Here is a 17,372-nt window from a genome sequence, read left to right as displayed (position 1 = left end):
GATGAAGCAGTTGAAGTTGGTTGGGCCTAGGACACTACCCCGAGGAACTCCTACAGTAGTGTCCTGGGGCTGAGATGATTTCAACAACCACATCCATCTTCCTTTGTGCAAGGTATGACTCCAAAGCTCCCCACCAACCCCTCCCCCCAACCCTGATTCCCATTGACTTAAATTTTGCTAGGGCTCCTTGAAACCACACTCGAGGAAAATGCTGCTTCGATGTGGAGGGAAGTCATTCTCACCTCACCTCTGGGATTCAGCTCATGTCGTGTTTTGATCAAGGCTGTAATGAGGTCCAAAGCTCAGTGACTCTGCTGGTTTACTTTTGTCACATATTGGTTGTGTCCATGAGGTACTTTGGTAGGGGAGCATGAATGGAGGGATTAAATTTTTCTTTTATTCACTCAGGATGTGGTATTCGCTGGCTGGGCCAGTATGTATTGCCTATCCCTAGTTGCCCTTAAGAAGGTGATGGTGAGCTGCCTTCTTGAACTGCTGCAGTCCATGTGGTGTAGGTACACCCACAGTGCTGTTAGGGAGGGAGTTCCAGGATTTTGACCCAGCGATAGTGAAGGAATGGCAATATATTTCCAAGTCAGAATGGTAATTGACTTGGAGGGGAAGTTCCAGGTGGTGGTGTTCCCATCTATCTGCTGCCCTTGTCCTCCTAGGTGATAGTGGTCATGGGTTTGGAAGGTGCTAAGGAGCCTTAATGAATTCCTGCAGTGCATCTTGTAGATGGTATACACTGCTGCCATTGTGCATTGGTGGTGGAGGGAATGAATTTTTGTGGATGGGGTGCCAATCAAGCGGGCTGCTTTGTCCTGAATGCTGTCAAGCTTTTTGAGTGTCGTGGGAGCTGCATTCATCCAGGCGAGTGGGGAGTATCTCACCACACTTCTGACTTGTGCCTTGTAGATGGTGGACAGACTTCAGGGAGTCAGGAGATGAGTTACTCGGCACAGGATTCCTAGCCTCTGATCCGCTCTTGTAGCCACTATGGCTAGTCCAGTTCAGTTTCTGGTCAATGGTAACCCCCCCAGGATGTTGATAGTGGGGGATTCAGTGATGGTAATGCCATTGAATGTCAAGGGGTGATGGTTAGATTCTCTCTTGTTGGAGATGGTCATTGCCTGGCACTTGTGTGGCGCCAATGTTACTTGCCACTTGTCAGCCCAGGCTTGGACATTGTTCCAGTCTTGCTGCATTTGGACATGAACTGCTTCAGTATCTGAGGAGTCGCAAATGGTGCAATCATCAGTGAACACCCCCACTTCTGACCTGATGATGGAAGGAAGGTCATTGACGAAGCAGCTGAATATGGTGCTCTGGGAAAGATGGGGACAAATATGAGAGGTGCAACATGTTCACAAGGACTTTGGAAAGAGAGGCTTGAGATGGGATGGTAGTTTGCAAGGACAGTTGGGGATGGGGGCTCAAGGGTTTTTTTGAGAGTGGTGATGGCGGCAGATTTGAACAACAGAGGGACAAAGCCTTAAGAGAAAGAAAATCACTAACGAGATGAGTGAACAAGGAGACCAGGAGGGGATGTTCTGTGCTCTGGGGTTTAATAGGAATAGGGTCGAGGGTGGAGGAGGTGGGTGTCCTGACAAGATAAGCTCAGGGAGGACGTAGGGAAGATGTCAGCTCTAACAGTGCAGCGGTTCCTCAATCTTGTACAGGGAGTGTTCTCCTGTCAGCCTGGATAATGTGCACAATTCCCTGAAATGTTGACTTGACAGCAGAAGTGCGACTCAATGAGTCACAGATGACAAAGCCATTTAAACAAAAGCCCCAGAGCTAAACGTCCGATGTGCATCACCTTTATTGAATATGTAGCTTTTGCCATTATACAATCATCATTCATAAGGTAAACTGTACCAAAATTCTACCCAATAATTTCCTGTACAGTGCTAAGTGTTCATGTGTGGTGTGCGAGAGATCTCGTGACCAAAGGCTATTAAATCTAAAAGAACCATTACACTTTTCATTCACAAGGCAAACCTTATGCAAAGTTTTTCCAACGATTCTGTAAACTGACCACTTTATGGAGTCATTTAGTCTCTGACTGACAGGTATTGGGCTTTGGAGCTCTCCTCCTCAAAAGACTGTGGAAGCAGAGCCTTTGAATATTTTTAAGGCAGAGGTGGATAGATTCCTGATTAACAAGGGGGTGAAAGGTTAGCGGGGGTAAGCGGGAATGTGGAGTTGAGGCAACAATCAGATCATCCATGATCTTATTGAATGGTTCTTTTTATACATTCATGGAATGCCCAATCCTGTTCCTAATTCATATGTATGTTCTTCTTGTAGATCATTAGTGAATTGGATGGGTTTTTACAATTGATCATAGTTTTTTGGTCATCATTACTGAGAATAGCTTTCAATTCCAGATTTATTAACTGAATACAAATTCCACCAGCTGCCAGGGTGGGATTTGAACCCATATCCCCAGAGCATTAACATGGGCTTCTGGATTACTATTGCAGTGACATTACCACTGTGCCACAGAGAAGGCAAGGGGGGAGAGGTGAGTGGGCAGGACAAAGAGAGCGACACAAAGGATGGTGAGGTGAAAATGGAGTAAAAAGGGGTAGAGGTAAAGAGAGGTAGGGAGCGAGAGAGGGAGAGATAGTGGATGAGAGAGGGAGGGGGAAAGAGAGTGGAGTGGGAGGGGGAAAGAGAGTGAAGTGGGAGGGGGAAAAAGAGTGGAGAGGGAGGGGCAAAGGAGGGAGTAAAGAGGGTAGGTGGGGTGTGATGGGGGGTCATGACGGTGGGGGTGGGTGGGGAACGTGACGGGGGGTGGTGGAGGGGGGTCATGACGGTGGGGGTGGGGGTGGGAGGGGTGGTGATGGTGGGGGTGGGGGGTGGTGTGACGACGGGGGTGGGGGGGGATGTGATGGGGGGTGGGTGGAGGGGGGTCATGACGGTGGGGGTGGGGGTGGGAGGGGTCATGATGGTGGGGGTGGGAGGGTCATGACAGTGGGGAGGTCGTGACGGGGGAGGGGGATTGATGGGGGCATAACTAGAGAGGGGGGACTTGTGGGGTGGGGGAGGGGGGAATAGTGGAGGGAGAGAGGGAGAATAGTGGGGGAAGGGAGGGAGAGGGGGAATAGTGTGGGGGTGGGAGGGATGAACAGTGCGGGGAGGGGTGGGTGGGGACATGAGGAGGAACAGTAGGGTAGAAGGGGGGCAGGAACCATGGAGGGGAGGGAGGAAGGGAGGGGGAAAGTGGAGAGGGAGTGGGGAGGGAGGGGGAAAAGTGGGGAGGGAGGGAGGGGGAAAAGTGGGGAGGGAGGGAGGGGGAAAAGTGGGGAGGGAGGGAGGGGAGGGGGAAAAGTGGGGAGGGAGGGTGGGGGAAAAGTGGGGAGGGAGGGGGAAAAGTGGGGAGGAGTGAGAGAAAGCAGAGGAATGGTGAAAGAGGTGGAGGGGCTGGATGTTCAGAGAAACTCTCAAACTGATCCTGCTCCCTGGCAATGGGAGATGTTTTGCTGCAAATCAGGAGGATGTGACACAACGAGTGCACAAGATATCATCACAGAAAAAAAGTCAGAGGAAGGTAGAAAAAAGAACCATGTGTCACAGGAAGTGAGTAATGTTGTGTGCAAGACTTTTAACATGTTCAGTTCCAGACTGACATAGAAAGATAGAGATAGAGAGATAAATACTAATTAAAAGATATATTAACAGATAGAAAGATAGAACTGGTGTCAATAGATAGCTAGATAGAGAGAGAGAGACAGATCGAAAAATAGATGCATAGAGAGATACGGATTAATCCCCAGATACATAGAGAGGTTGAGAGGCAGATTCAGATAAAAACAGTTAACTAAATAATTAATCAGATACAGTTTCTAGCCTGGGATGAATACAGACGATCAATATTGACACATAAATATATAAATAAGTATATAGATAAATACAGAGAGAGCGCGCGAGATACAGAGAAAGAGAGAACGCGAGACAGAGAGAGAGAGCATGAGACAGAGAGAGAGCGCAAGACACAGAGAGCGTGAGACAGAGAGAGAGAGAGAGAGAGAGAGAGGGAGCGAGACAAAGAAAGAGAAACAGAGAGCGAGACAAAGAAAGCGAAACAGAGAGCCAGACAAAGAAAGCAAAACAGAGAGCGAGACAAAGAAAGTGAAACAGAGAGCGAGCAAAACAAAGAAAGAGAAACAGAGAGAGAGTGAGACAAAGAAAGAGAGCGAGACAAAGAAAGAAAGAGAAACAGAGAGAGGGCGAGACAAAGAAAGAAAGAGAAACAGAGAGAGAGCGAGACAAAGAAAGAGAAAGAAAGAGGGCGAGACAAAGAAAGAAAGAGAAAGAGAGAGAGAGACAACGCCAAGAGAGACTTTTGAGTGTCCATTGCACCTCGGGAAGAGGAATCTGGTCACTGCATTCTGGTGACAGAAATGAACCAGCACTTTTCACTGGCAAAACACATTGCCACTGACAGTAATTGATCTGTACCTGACCTCAGGATATTTAGCATGCAGCTAAGGAGCGAAGGGGCTGGCCAGCTCCCGCCACAGTGAAACGGGGCTGACTTACACCTACGGCAGTGCTGCCCTTCATTCAGGTCTCGCTCCATCTGCCCTCCGACCCTTTCGAACCCCCTGGGCAGGAGGTCGAGACCCCACGGGTCACCGATGGCTCCCAGCGCTCAGAGTGCGCGATGGACATGGCTTTACCAGACGAGGGGGGCACGAAGCAAGGGTACAGCTTCTCAGAGCATTTACTGGGCACAGTGAAGATGTGTGACATGTCCTCGGCATCATAAAATGACAGGTACCCACGGTCCAAGTTCAGAAAGACACCGATGTACCGGGGCTTGCCCGGGGCCGGCAGTGTGTGCAGTGGGTAGAAGCACTCGTATTCCCCGTTGCGGAAGGTCAGCGGCCAGTTCCCGCTCTGCGGTGTCAGGGTGAGGTGGCCGTTGTGCAGCGCTGAGCGGCTGCTGACCCCCAGTGCCCAGCTCTCGCCCGACACCTCCACTTCCCAGTAATGGCAGCCGCTGGAGTAACCCTCGGAGGCCAAGACGCATGGCTCCAGGCTGATCTTGCTGCCCACGTTGTGGGCCAGCTCGGTGTTGGCCAGCCGCAGCGAGGTCCTGTCTGCCGAGACGACCAGGTTCGGGTGGGCGGTGTCCGGGTCCAAGGTCAGAGTGGCTGGCACTGCGGGAGAGATGGAAAGCTGGTTAGGATTGCTCCTTGAGCTGTTAATCTGCTCGATCCCTTCCTAATGCGGGGAGCCGGTCTGACAGCAGTGTAACTTTCATTTACATGGCGCCTGAAGTAGGGGTTTTAAAAAAAAAGCCCCATATTTTTCCCAGCAGCCTTATCAGATAAATCTTGGATGATGAGCCACAACTCTCTCTCTCTCTGCCACTTGCCTTTCCCTCTCAATGCTTGGTCACTCTCACAGACTGGGCACCAGGGAAGCTTCGTTAAAGGTGTAGGTTTTAAGCAGCTTTGCAAAAAGCTGGGACAATGAGGCAATTGCAATTAAAATTGGGGATGCGCAAGAGGTCGGAATTGGAGGAGCACAGACGTCTCAAAAGAAGTGTAATTCTGGAGGAGCTTGCAGAGGCAGGGAGGGTGTAGGGGCTGGAGGAGGTTACATAGATAGGGAGGGGTGTAGGGGCTGGAGGAGCTTGCAGAGGCAGGGAGGGTGTAGGGGCTGGAGGAGGATACAGAGATAGGGAGGGGTGTAGGGGCTGGAGGAGCTTGCAGAGGCAGGGAGGGGTGTAGGGGCTGGAGGAAGTTACAGATATAGGGAGGGGTGTAGGGGCTGGAGGAGGTTACAGAGACAGGGAGGGTGTAGGGGCTGGAGGAGGTTACAGAGGTAGGGAGGGGTGTGGGGGCTGGAGGAAGTTACAGATATAGGGAGGGGTGTAGGGGCTGGAGGAGGTTACAGACACAGGGAGGGGTGTAGGGGCTGGAGGAAGTTACAGATATAGGGAGGGGTGTAGGGGCTGGAGGAGGTTACAGAGACAGGGAGGGGTGTAGGGGCTGGAGGAGGTTACAGAGGTAGGGAGGGGTGTAGGGGCTGGAGGAGGTTACAGAGATAGGGAGGAGTGTAGGGACTGGAGGAGGTTACAGATATGGGAGGGGTGTAGGGGCTGGTGGAGGTTACAGATATAGGGAGGGGTGTAGGGGCTGGAGGAGGTTACAGAGACAGGGAGGGGTGTAGGGGTTGGAGCAGGATACAGATACAGGGAGGGGTGTAGGGGCTGGAGGAGGTTACAGATATAGGGAGGGTGTAGGGGCTAGAGGAGGATACAGACATAGGGAGGGTGTAGGGGCTAGAGGAGGATACAGAGACAGGGAGGGACTGGCAGCATGTCCCCCCATTCTCCTCACATTGTGTGACAGTGATGGCACCAACCCTCCACCCTCAGTCTGTCAGAGTGACTGCCCCACCCCCCTGCCAGTCTGTGAGAGTGACTACTCAGTCCTAGTCTGTGAGAGTGACCCCCACTCAATCTATTAGAGTGGCCACGCCAGACTGTCAGAGTAACCCCCCTCCCCCACCAAGTCTGTCAGAGAGACACTCCCCCTCCCCCCAAGTCTGTCAGGGTGACACCACCCCCCCCGAAGTCTGTCAGAGTGACACTCCCCCTCCCCCCCTCAGTCTGTCAGAGTGACACTCCCCCTCCCCCCCAAGTCTGTCAGAGTGACACTCCCACTCCTCCTCAGTCTGTCAGAGTGACACTACCCCTCCCCCACAAGTCTGTCTGAGTGACACTCCCCCTCCCCCCCCTCAGTCTGTCAGAGTGACCAATCCCAGTCTGAGAGAGTGACCAATCCCAGTCTGTCAGAGTGACCAATCCCAGTCTGTCAGAGTGACCAATCCCAGTCTGAGAGAGTGACCAATCCCAGTCTGAGAGAGTGACCAATCCCAGTCTGAGAGAGTGATCAATCCCAGTCTGAGAGAGTGACCAATCCCAGTCTGAGAGAGTGATCAATCCCAGTCTGAGAGAGTGATCAATCCCAGTCTGAGAGAGTGACCAATCCCAGTCTGAGAGAGTGACCAATCCCAGTCTGAGAGAGTGATCAATCCCAGTCTGAGAGAGTGATCAATCCCAGTCTGAGAGAGTGATCAATCCCAGTCTGAGAGAGTGATCAATCCCAGTCTGAGAGAGTGACCAATCCCAGTCTGAGAGAGTGACCAATCCCAGTCTGAGAGAGTGACCAATCCCAGTCTGAGAGAGTGACCAATCCCAGTCTGAGAGAGTGACCAATCCCAGTCTGAGAGAGTGACCAATCCCAGTCTGAGAGAGTGATCAATCCCAGTCTGAGAGAGTGACCAATCCCAGTCTGAGAGAGTGATCAATCCCAGTCTGAGAGAGTGACCAATCCCAGTCTGAGAGAGTGACCAATCCCAGTCTGAGAGAGTGACCAATCCCAGTCTGAGAGAGTGACCAATCCCAGTCTGTCATTGACCGCCTTCCCCTCCCCCCAACTGAGAGAGTGGAAGAGAATTGGAAATGTACTTTGAAAAGAAAAAAAACCTTTGAATTTGATCTGCCTTTCCTGTCTGCTGACAGTTGCCTTCACCCTGGGCAGATGGCTTATCAGCTGTGAGGGCATCACTGCCACACCTGACAGCCAAGATCCTGAATCTATAAACATGCACTTTCCAACAGGAGTCAAGCAATTGGAATGAAGGAAAGCTGTTATATAGCGACTTCCACATCCTGAGGCCGCCCCAATGCAGTATTATTCTTATGTTGTCACTGTTGTAATGTAGGAAATGCAGCGGCCAATTTTTGCAGAGCAAGCTTCCACAAACAGCAACTCGATAATGAGTAGATCATTGATTTTATTTTTAATCCTGTTGATTGAGAGATAAATATCAACCTGGACACCGGAGATAACACCCCTGCTCTTCTTCTGAAATAGTGCCACAGGTTCTTTTCTTTCCACCTGAGTGCAAAATGGTTTAACCTCTCCTCGGCAGGGCGGCACCTCCGGCAGTGCAGCACTCCCTCAGTACTGGCAGTGGGAGTGTCAGCCTAGCGGAGGTCACGTCTATGGAGTGAGTCTCGAATCCACAACCTTCTGACTCAGAGGCAAAAGTGTTCCCACGAAGGAAGTAACTGTGGCTGATAGTCCGCCTTGCAAGGGAATTTTGACTGGCATCAGATTAACTGAGCCCAGAACCTGGGACTTCCCTGACCGTTATGATTCATCACAACACCCGGCCTATCCAGTGAGGTACTGAGTGCAGCCATTTTGAATCAGGCTCCCATAGCCGTGCTCCTGGCCAATGTCAGAGCCCTGCGGCAATTTACCACTGTAATACACAACGGGATCTTTTATCCTGATCAATTCTGCCTTCTTTCAATAAAACAAACCTAACAGGCTGTGGAAACAAAGTCCTGGGTTTAACTGCCCAGGAGAGGTTGAACAGGCTGGGCCTGTATCCTCTGGAGTTTAGAAGATTGAGAGGCGACATTATTGAAGCAAAGAAGATCGTGAGGGGACTTGACAGGGTGGATGCTGAGAGGGTGTTTCCCCTCGTGGGAGAGATTAGAGCGAGGGGATACAGTTTAAAAATAAGGGGTCTCCCGTTTAAGATGGAGATGAGGAGAAATGTTTTCTCTCAGAGGGTTGCGAGTGTATGGAACTCTCTTCCCCAGAGGGCGGGAGAGGCTGGGTCAATGAACATTTTTAAGGCAGAGGTAGATAGATTCTTGACTAAAAAGGGAGTCAAGGGTTATCGGGGGGGTAGGTGGAAATTTGGAGTCGATGCCACAATCAGATCAGCCGTGGCCTTATTGACAGATGGAGCAGGCGCAAAGGGCCAAATGGCCTACTCCTGCTCCTAGTTTGTATGTTTGTAAACAAAATAGTCTTGCAGTCCGACTGACAATTGTCACCTTTCAAAAGGGAGTGGAATTGTGAGGTCTTTGCCAGCTCTCGTTCACGCATCACTTACCTGTGTCCAGGAGCTTCCTTAGCTTTTTCCACACCCTGTATTCCATGGGTCCTGAAAACTTCCCAAACGGCACTTTGTGCATTATCAGTACTGGGGTGGGTAGAGTGTGAGCCAGTCTGTAAGACAAACCAACAGTGGTTTAATTCTGGGAAGATGGGAAGCAAAGCAGGCTATTCAGCTCTGCGTGCCTGCTCCGTTGTTCAATAAGATCGCGGGTGGAGGCCATTCATCCCATCAAGTCCATGCTGTCTCTCTAGAGCAATCTAGTTAGTCCAGTGTCCCCCCCGCCGTGGCTCGCCCCCGACCTGCAGCCTCGGCCCCATTTATCCATGTTCCCTGGACGCCCTCACCTAACACAAGCCTGTCGATCTTCTGAATCTGTCGAGCGTCACGTTTTCGCTTCTGCTGCAGTCTGGTGAAACACACCCTGCCCCTGTAGCTCGTGAGACTGTTCTCATGCCTCTCCCACACTCTCGGATGCCGAGCAGCCCATCATCCGGCGGGCGAACCCTTAACCTCTCTCACCTCTGACCTGTCTCTCACCGCTTCTCTCCCCTCTATTTCAGCCCGACTCCTGCGGTGTGTCCTGTCCTCAGCAACTCGCTGAAACTTCTTGAACTGCACCTCTCCCACCCAGAAGGACAATGGTTGCAGGTCCATGGGGCAAAGGCCTTGCAGGCTTCCCAAAGCGGCCCTTAAAAGGGGCCTGGGGCGGAAGTGAGGAGACAAAAACGCCAGAACTGAGCGAGAGGCGCTATTGGCCCCAGGGAGAGGAGCAAAGTGAGGAGTGGGAGTTAGAGGGAGCGGAGGCTGAAGAGAGCTTGACTCCTCCCGTACTCATTCCAACCTTAGGTGGATGCTTGAACTGACCTCATTCTCTCCGCATCTGGGTTTCTCAGTGTGGTATTGGGAAGGATTCAGAGCCAGAACACAATCATCGAATGATACAGCACCTAAGGAGGCCACTCAGTCATCCTGTCTATGCTGGCTCTTTTCTTTGTTGGTGTCATCCAACTAGTCCCATTCTTTCACCATAGGAACAGAAGTAGGCCATTCAGCCCCTCGATCCTGCTCTGCCATTCAACTAGATCATGGCTCACTGTCTACCTCAACGCCATTGTCCTGCTCCCATATCCCTTGATATCGTTAGTATCTAGAAAGCTATCGATCTGTCTTGATCATGCTCAATGAATGAGCTTCCACATATCCCTGCTATTTTTTCCCCTTCAAGCATTCAGTCAATTCGCTTTTGAAAAAGCTACCGTTGAATCTGCTTCTAGCAGTCTTTTTGGCTGTGAATTCCAAGATTACAACTCACTGTGTAAAAGAGTGTTTGTTTCCTCATATTACCTCTGGTTCCATTGTCAATCACTTTAAATCTACCATCTGATTACTGTCGTATAGGGGTCTGGCACATGCAGGGTTAATGTGGGACTGAGACTAGTACCGCCCACACAATGATGTGAGAAGGCACATGACACAGACCCAGAGGTCAGTGTGGCATTGAGCAGAGACGTGTAAAGACCTAGACAGGGAGATAGCTCCTAGCCTGTACCCTTTAACTACAATAATTATTTACACATGTACAGTAATAAAGCCCTACAGTTAACCTACTGAAGAACTCAAAGTCTTCTTTAAGACATACTGTTCTGTAAACAACACCCTCCCAACAATTACCAGCTCTTCTGCCAGTGGAAACGGTTTTTCCTTATTCACTCATATGTATAGAAGCCTTCATGATATTGAACACCTCTATTAAATCTCCCCTTAACCGTCTTTGCTCTAAGGAGAACTACCTCAGTTTCTGCAGCCTCTCCATGTAAGTGAAGTCCCTCAACCCCTCGTTCCAAGTCCCTCAACCCCTTGTTCCAGTCCAATAAATCTGCTCTGCACAAGGCCTTGACATCCTTCCGAAAGTACGATGCCCAGAACTGGTCACAATGCTGCAGTTAAAGCCTAATCAGTTCTTTTTAAAAGCTTTTGCATAATCTCCTTGCAGCTTTTGTACTCTATTAATAAAGCCAAGGGATCCAGTATGCATATTTTAATGACCTTCTCAACTTGTCCTGTCACCTTCAAAGATTTGTGCATATATGTCCCCCAGGCTTCTCCATTCCTGCACCCCCTTTTTAAAAAATTCATTCATGGGATGTAGCATTGCTGGCTAGACCAGCACTAATTGCCCTTGTTCAGAGGGCATTTGAGAGTCAACCACATTGCTGTGGGTCTGGAGTCACGTGTAGCCCAGACCAAGGCAAGGAAGACAGATTTCCTTCCCTAAAGGACATTAGTGAACCAGATGGGTTTTTACAACAATTGGCAATGGTTCCATGGTCATCATTACACTTTAATTCCAGATTTTTATTGAAACAGCAGGATTCGAACCCAAGTCCCCAGAGCATTACCCTTGGTCTCTGGATTATTAGCCCAGCGACAGTACCACTGAATCATTGCCTCCTCGATACCATTTTGTTCACATTGCCTTTTCACATCCTTCCAACCAAAATGTATCACATCACATTTCTCTGCATTAAATTTAATCTGCCGTGGCGTACTTACCTTGCTTGTATGTCCTTTAGTCCCTGAAAAACAGAAGCAAGAGTCCTCAGTTAGTGCCTTGGAGGCCAGGATTTCTAAGCAAAAGAGCATTTTAGAAAGGGACAAGTTTTGAAGTTGTACAGGATTGATAATAATAATTTAAAAATTGACTTCCGTACAAAGCCAAAATACTGCAGATGTTGGAAATCTGAAATAAAAAGGAAAAAAGTGCTGTAAGTACTCAGCAGGTCAGGCCTCTGTGGAGAGAAACAGAGTTAACATGCATCAGAACTGAAAGGTCGCCTCAACCTGAAACTTTAACTCTGTTTCTCCCAACAGATGCTGCCTGAGCTACTGAGTATTTCCAGCACTTTTTGTCTTCATCGTGTTAATAACCGGGTGTTTTAAAGCATGCGTACAGTCATTGAAGTGTTTTTGAGAGTAGCCACAGTTGTGATGTAGGAAACACAGCAGCCAGTTGACATCCACAAACAGAAATGTGATTAATGACCAGATAATGTTTTTTTGTGATGTTGGTTGAGGAATGAATATTGGCCAGGACACCGGGTAGAACTCCCATGCCCTTCTTCGAACTAGCGCCTTGGAGTCTTTTACATCCACCTGAGTGGACGGACAGGGCCTCGGTTTAACCTTTCATTCAAACGGTGACAACTCTGATAGAATTGGAGTGTCAGCATGGATGTTTGTATTGTGCTTTAATTCAAGGGCTGGGACTTGAACTCCAAATACTTTGGGCAGAATTTTATGTCACCCGGCCGGCGGGTTTGTAAGCAGGGGATGACCGTCAGATTTTTCAGGTGGCCTACCCACCTCGCTGCAATTTTACGCTGGATCGGGCGAGTCCTAGGCCGGCCTTTGCCTCAATCGAGGACCCCAAGTGGCCAATTATTGACCACTTAAGGGCCATTGCCCGCCCAACCTCAATTTTCAGGCTGGTGGGGAGGAGTTCAGGGGCCCGAAAGTTAGCCCTGTTGAGGCCTCGGGGCAGGAAGTGGGGGTGGGGTGGCCTCCATCAGTAGCCTCCTTTTAACATGGGGCACATCCGCACCCCCCTCCCCCACCCTGTCCGTCCCCCCTCCCCCACCCTGCCCGCCCCCCCACCCCCCCACCGGGAAGGGAAACCCCGCCATCTGAAATATCCTGGCCTTTGACCCAGCGAGTGCTACCCACTGAGCCACAGGTGACACCTGGTCATAAAATAAAATTAAGGCATTGCGTACTTACTCATCAAGGGCAAATCCCCAATCCCACCCTCCAGGTTACAGGAGTTTTCCCACCTACCTTGTAATCTTCCAATCAAGGACTTGCTAAAATCTGGGTCGATTAAATTGCCTGCTTGACTAACTTGGTTTTGTGCCCAAAGCAAAGCTTGCCGATGCTTTCTAAACTGTTCCGTTTTTCATCCTGTCGGACTAGTCTCTCTTTCTCAAGATCTTTTCTAATATTTCATCCGCCCACTCCTGTCAGCCTCTCTGGTTTGCTGGGCCTTGTAAACTATTTCTACAATGTCAGCCATGGTTTAGTTGGTAGCTCTCTCTCGCCTCTAAGCCAGAAGGTTGTGGGTTCAAGGCCCACTCCAGAGACTTGAGCATAAAAGTCAAGGCTGATTCCACCCCCACCATACAGAACGGTATAGTACTGAGGGAGTGCTGCACTAATGGAAGTGCCATCTTTCAGATGAGATGTTAAACTGAAGCCCTGTCTTCCACATCCCATGACACTATTTCAAAAGAAGAGGAAGGGGAGTTAACCCTGATTTCCTGGCCAATATTCATCCCTCAATCAATTTCAGAAAAACAGATTAACCGCTCATACCTACAATGCTGTTTGTGGGAGCTTGCTGTGCACAAATGGGCTGCCGCGTTCCCTACATTAAAACAGTGACTACATTTCAAAAGTACTTCATTGGCTGTTAAGCGCTTTGGGAAATCATACGGTCATGAAAGGCACTATATAAATGCAAGTCTTTTTTTTCTCTCTCTTTTCCAGTATCTAATCCTGTGGTGCAACACCCCTATTTCACTTTCTCACATCCTTTAATGCTCCATTATGGTGCCTGACTAGCCATGTAACTTGCTCTGATCCAGTGCACCCCAGCCACCTATCAGTGCTTTGTGGGCCATTTCTATAAGGTAGAGTTTCCACTTCACAGTTATATTACTTTTCCAAAGCGAGTTTTCAGTTCAAGTTTCTGCTCAAACTTATTTGCATAAGCACAAATCAGGCATAATTTTAGAACACGATTGTTTATTTGTTTCCCTTTGCATTGATTAATGTTCCTCGGTGTATTTAAGAGCTGTAACTTGGCGTGATTTTAATAACAGAGTTGAAATTGGGTACAGCGCCAAAAAAAATAAGCATTTTAAATAAATATCGAGTCCGTCACGGCTTAGTAACTGATTTTAAAACAAATGAAAATATGTCGACAGAACAATTGCTAATTTCATTGGTGTACAATAGTCAGCTTCTGAGTAAACTAAATATTTCATTTGAAAACTCTTGGGAAGGTGCCTCTTGCCCTGGGAACATGGGTTCAAATCCCACCATGGCAGCTGGTGGAACTTAAATTCAGTTAATTTCAGAATTGAAATCATCAATTGCAAAAACCCATCTGGTTCACTAATATCCTTTAGGGAAGGAAATCTGCTGTCCTTACCAGGTCTGGCCTACATGTTGACTCCAGAACCACAGCAATGTGGTTGACACTGAAATGGCATACAAGCCACTCAGTTCAAGGGCAATTAGGGATGAGCAAAAAATGTTGGCCTTTCTAGCGATGCTGATGTCCCATAAAAGGATAATTAAAAACATTATTTAGGAGATATGGCACAGGAACAGGCCATTCAGCCCAACCAATCCATGCTAGCATGCTCCATCTAAACCTCTTCTGAGCTTTTCTCTACCATTGTAACCATCTATTCCCTTCTCCCTCATATGCTTGTCTAGTTTCCCCCTTAATGCGTTTGTACTACTCACTTCAACCCCTCCCACTCCCTGTGGCAGAGAGCCCTGCATTCTCACCACTCTTTGGGTTAAGCAGTTTCTTCTGAATTCCCAGTGCGATGTCTTTTAGATCAGCATTAAAGGAAACTGTACACAACTCGCACTTGCATTTCCTCAATCTTTCATGCTGTTTTGGCCGATTTTGAGTGATGGTACAATCTAACAGAATCTGATATCTTTCGTTCCTCTTAGGGCAAAAACGGTAAAATCTGGGAAATGAGGGTACTGGTCCGAACTGGTCCTGTATGCCTTAAAATGGAACGCCACTTCGGACCAGTACCCTTATTTCCCAGATTTTACTGTTTTCATTCCCTCATTTAACTCTGTACGGAGGAGGGAAATCCTCAGATTCACTTCCGAACGCTGGTGTAAGGAAGTTATTGAGGATATCTGCAATTCCTTGGCCATTTCTTGACACGTCTCTCTCCAGGTCCATCTGTTTCCTTTGCCATTCGGTGTATATATTTTGAGAAACCTTTCACCTTTTCCAAAATAAATATTTGTTCCGACCTGACATGTAGAATTTTAGGAGTGTGGGGGGAGGGGGAGGGGAATCTCCTGATTAAATGCCATAACTTTGGCAGAACTTACCGGTCCCTGCCCAAGACCACCACACCACCTCCCCCCCCTCACCATCCCCCCACTCCAAGCACCAGAGAAATGGCATACTGACCTCAATGGCCTGGTGCACACACATACAAAACTCCCCAAGAAGTGATGCTCGCGCATCCCCATATAAAACAACAACTTGCATTCATATAGCACCTTTAATGTAATGAAGCGTCCCAAGGCAATTCACAGGAAGGTTAACAAGCAAAAGCTGACACTGAGCCATGTAAGGAGGTATTAGGGCAGGTGACGGTCAAAGAGTTTTAAAGGAGGAAAGTGAATTAGAGAGGTGGAAAGGTGCAGGGAGGGAATTCCAGAGCTTAGCACCTAGGCTAGCTAAAGGCACGGCCACCAATGGTGGAGTAATTAAAGTTGGGAAGGCTCAGGAGGCTGGAATCGGAGGACAGCAGAGATCTCGGACGGCTGAGTCAATGGAGCAGATTACAGGAACGGGGAGAGGCAAGGCCAAGGAGGGAGTTGAAAACAAGGATGAGAATTTTAAAACCAAAGTGTTGCCAGATGGGAGTCAGTGTAGGTCGGTGCGCACAGGCAGGATGGGTGAACGGGACTAGGGCACGAGTTAAGATACAGGTGGGGGAGTTTTGATGAGCTGAAGGTTACTACTGGTGGAAAGCGAGTAGCTAGCCAGGGGTGTCGAAATAGTCAAATCGAGGGGTATCAAAGGCATGGATGAGGATTTCAGTAGTGAATGAGCTGAGGAAGGGCGTACAAGTGTGTGCAATTTGGAAGCTGAAGGGGTCTAGTCATTGCGGACTTCCCTTATTCACTCTGGACAGACCTCACCTTCAGATTGAGGACACCATCTTTCATCTGCATCTCGATCTCATGGATGTTATTCCTCAGGATTCGCAGCTCCTGGAACACCTCTTCGGTCATGTTCTGCAGCTTGCGGCTGGAGTCTCGCTCCTCCTGCCTTACCTGCTGTATCAGGTAGCTCTCTTCATCGTTCAGGTGGATATGGAGCTTACGGAACGAGTTCTTGATCTGGCACTCGGTCTGCCTTGCCCAGTCCTGCAGCAGAGTTGATACAAAGTGAGGCAGGAAGTTAATTTGTTTTTAATACAGTATCTGGACGGCCGTTTACACAAAAACTGCGTAAACCTCTCTCCACCATGTGTCCTATATTAATTAATTTCCAGACACCCTCAGATAACCCATGTTCCTCCTGGCAGCCCCTCATAGATACCGGGATAATTTTAAACTTTAGGTGATGTTGTGTACACTCTTGCCCCCAATTAGAATGAGCCCTTAGTGTTATTCTTCAACCCCTCATCGACTCACACCACCATCTTTGCCTTTATTTACCCCGTATTAACCCCCCAGCTCCACGTCTACCCTGTATTCATCCCCTCAGCTCCACGTCTACCCCCTACTAATCTCCCAGCTCCTCAACTACCCCGTATTAATCTCCCAACTCTTAGCGTACCCCGTATTAATCTCCATGCTCCACGTGTACCCCATATTAATCTCCCAGCTCCTCAACTACACTGCATTAATCTCCCAGCTCCATGTGTACCTCGTATTAATCTCTCAGCTCTATGTGTACCCTGTATTAATCTCCCAGCTCCATGTGTACCCTGTATTAATCTTTCAGCTCTATGTACCCCATATTAATCTCCCAGGTCCTCGTGTACCCCGTATTAATCTCCCAACTCCATGTGTACCTCGTATTAATCTCTCAGCTCTATGTACCCCGTACTAATCTCCCAGGTCCTCGTGTACCCCGTATTAATCTCCCAGCTCCATGTGTACCCCGCATTAATCTCCCAGGAGCTCGCCTACCCTGTATTAATCTCCACGTTCCACGTCTACCCCGAATTAATCTCCCTGCTCCTCATCTACCCAGTATTAATCTCCAAGCTCCTCGTGTACCAAGTATTAATCTCCCAGCTCCATGTTTACCCTGTATTAATTCCCCAACTCCTCGCATACCCTGTATTAATCTATCACCTCCTTGTGTACTCCGTCTTAATCTCCCAGCTCCGCAGCTACCCTGTATTAATCTCCTAGCTCCTCATGTGCCCTGTATTAATGTCCCAGCTCCTCATGTACCCCATATTAATCTCCCAGCTTCTTGTCTACCCTGTATTAATCTCCCAGCTCCTCATCTACCCTGTATTAATCTCCCAGCTCCAGGTGTACCCCACATTGATCTCCCAGCTCCTCATTTACCCATTATTTATCTACCAGCTCATTGTCCACCCCATATTTACTTCCCAGCTAGTTGTATACCCCAT

General features: G+C 48.8%; 1 protein-coding gene across 1 annotated transcript in view; it reads right to left on the bottom strand.

Moving 5' to 3' along the window:
* Positions 1-3,360: 3,360 nt before the first annotated feature.
* LOC144695753 (E3 ubiquitin-protein ligase TRIM39-like) overlaps positions 3,361-17,372 on the bottom strand; it is a 30,327-nt gene continuing 16,315 nt past the window's right edge. The window contains exons 3-6 of the mRNA XM_078566724.1: positions 15,919-16,146; positions 11,503-11,525; positions 8,944-9,059; positions 3,361-5,174 (exon numbers count right to left, since the gene is read on the bottom strand). Coding sequence (XP_078422850.1) covers positions 4,576-5,174; positions 8,944-9,059; positions 11,503-11,525; positions 15,919-16,146 — 966 coding nt within the window. The 3' untranslated portion in view covers positions 3,361-4,575. The remainder of the gene's footprint in view (positions 5,175-8,943; positions 9,060-11,502; positions 11,526-15,918; positions 16,147-17,372) is intronic.

This window comes from Cetorhinus maximus, chromosome 21 (genome assembly GCF_964194155.1).
Source record: "Cetorhinus maximus chromosome 21, sCetMax3.hap1.1, whole genome shotgun sequence".
NCBI classification, from domain to species: Eukaryota; Metazoa; Chordata; class Chondrichthyes; order Lamniformes; family Cetorhinidae; genus Cetorhinus; species Cetorhinus maximus.
The sequence above is the reverse complement of the archived record's forward strand: the minus strand, read 5'-3'. Positions and strand labels throughout refer to the sequence as shown.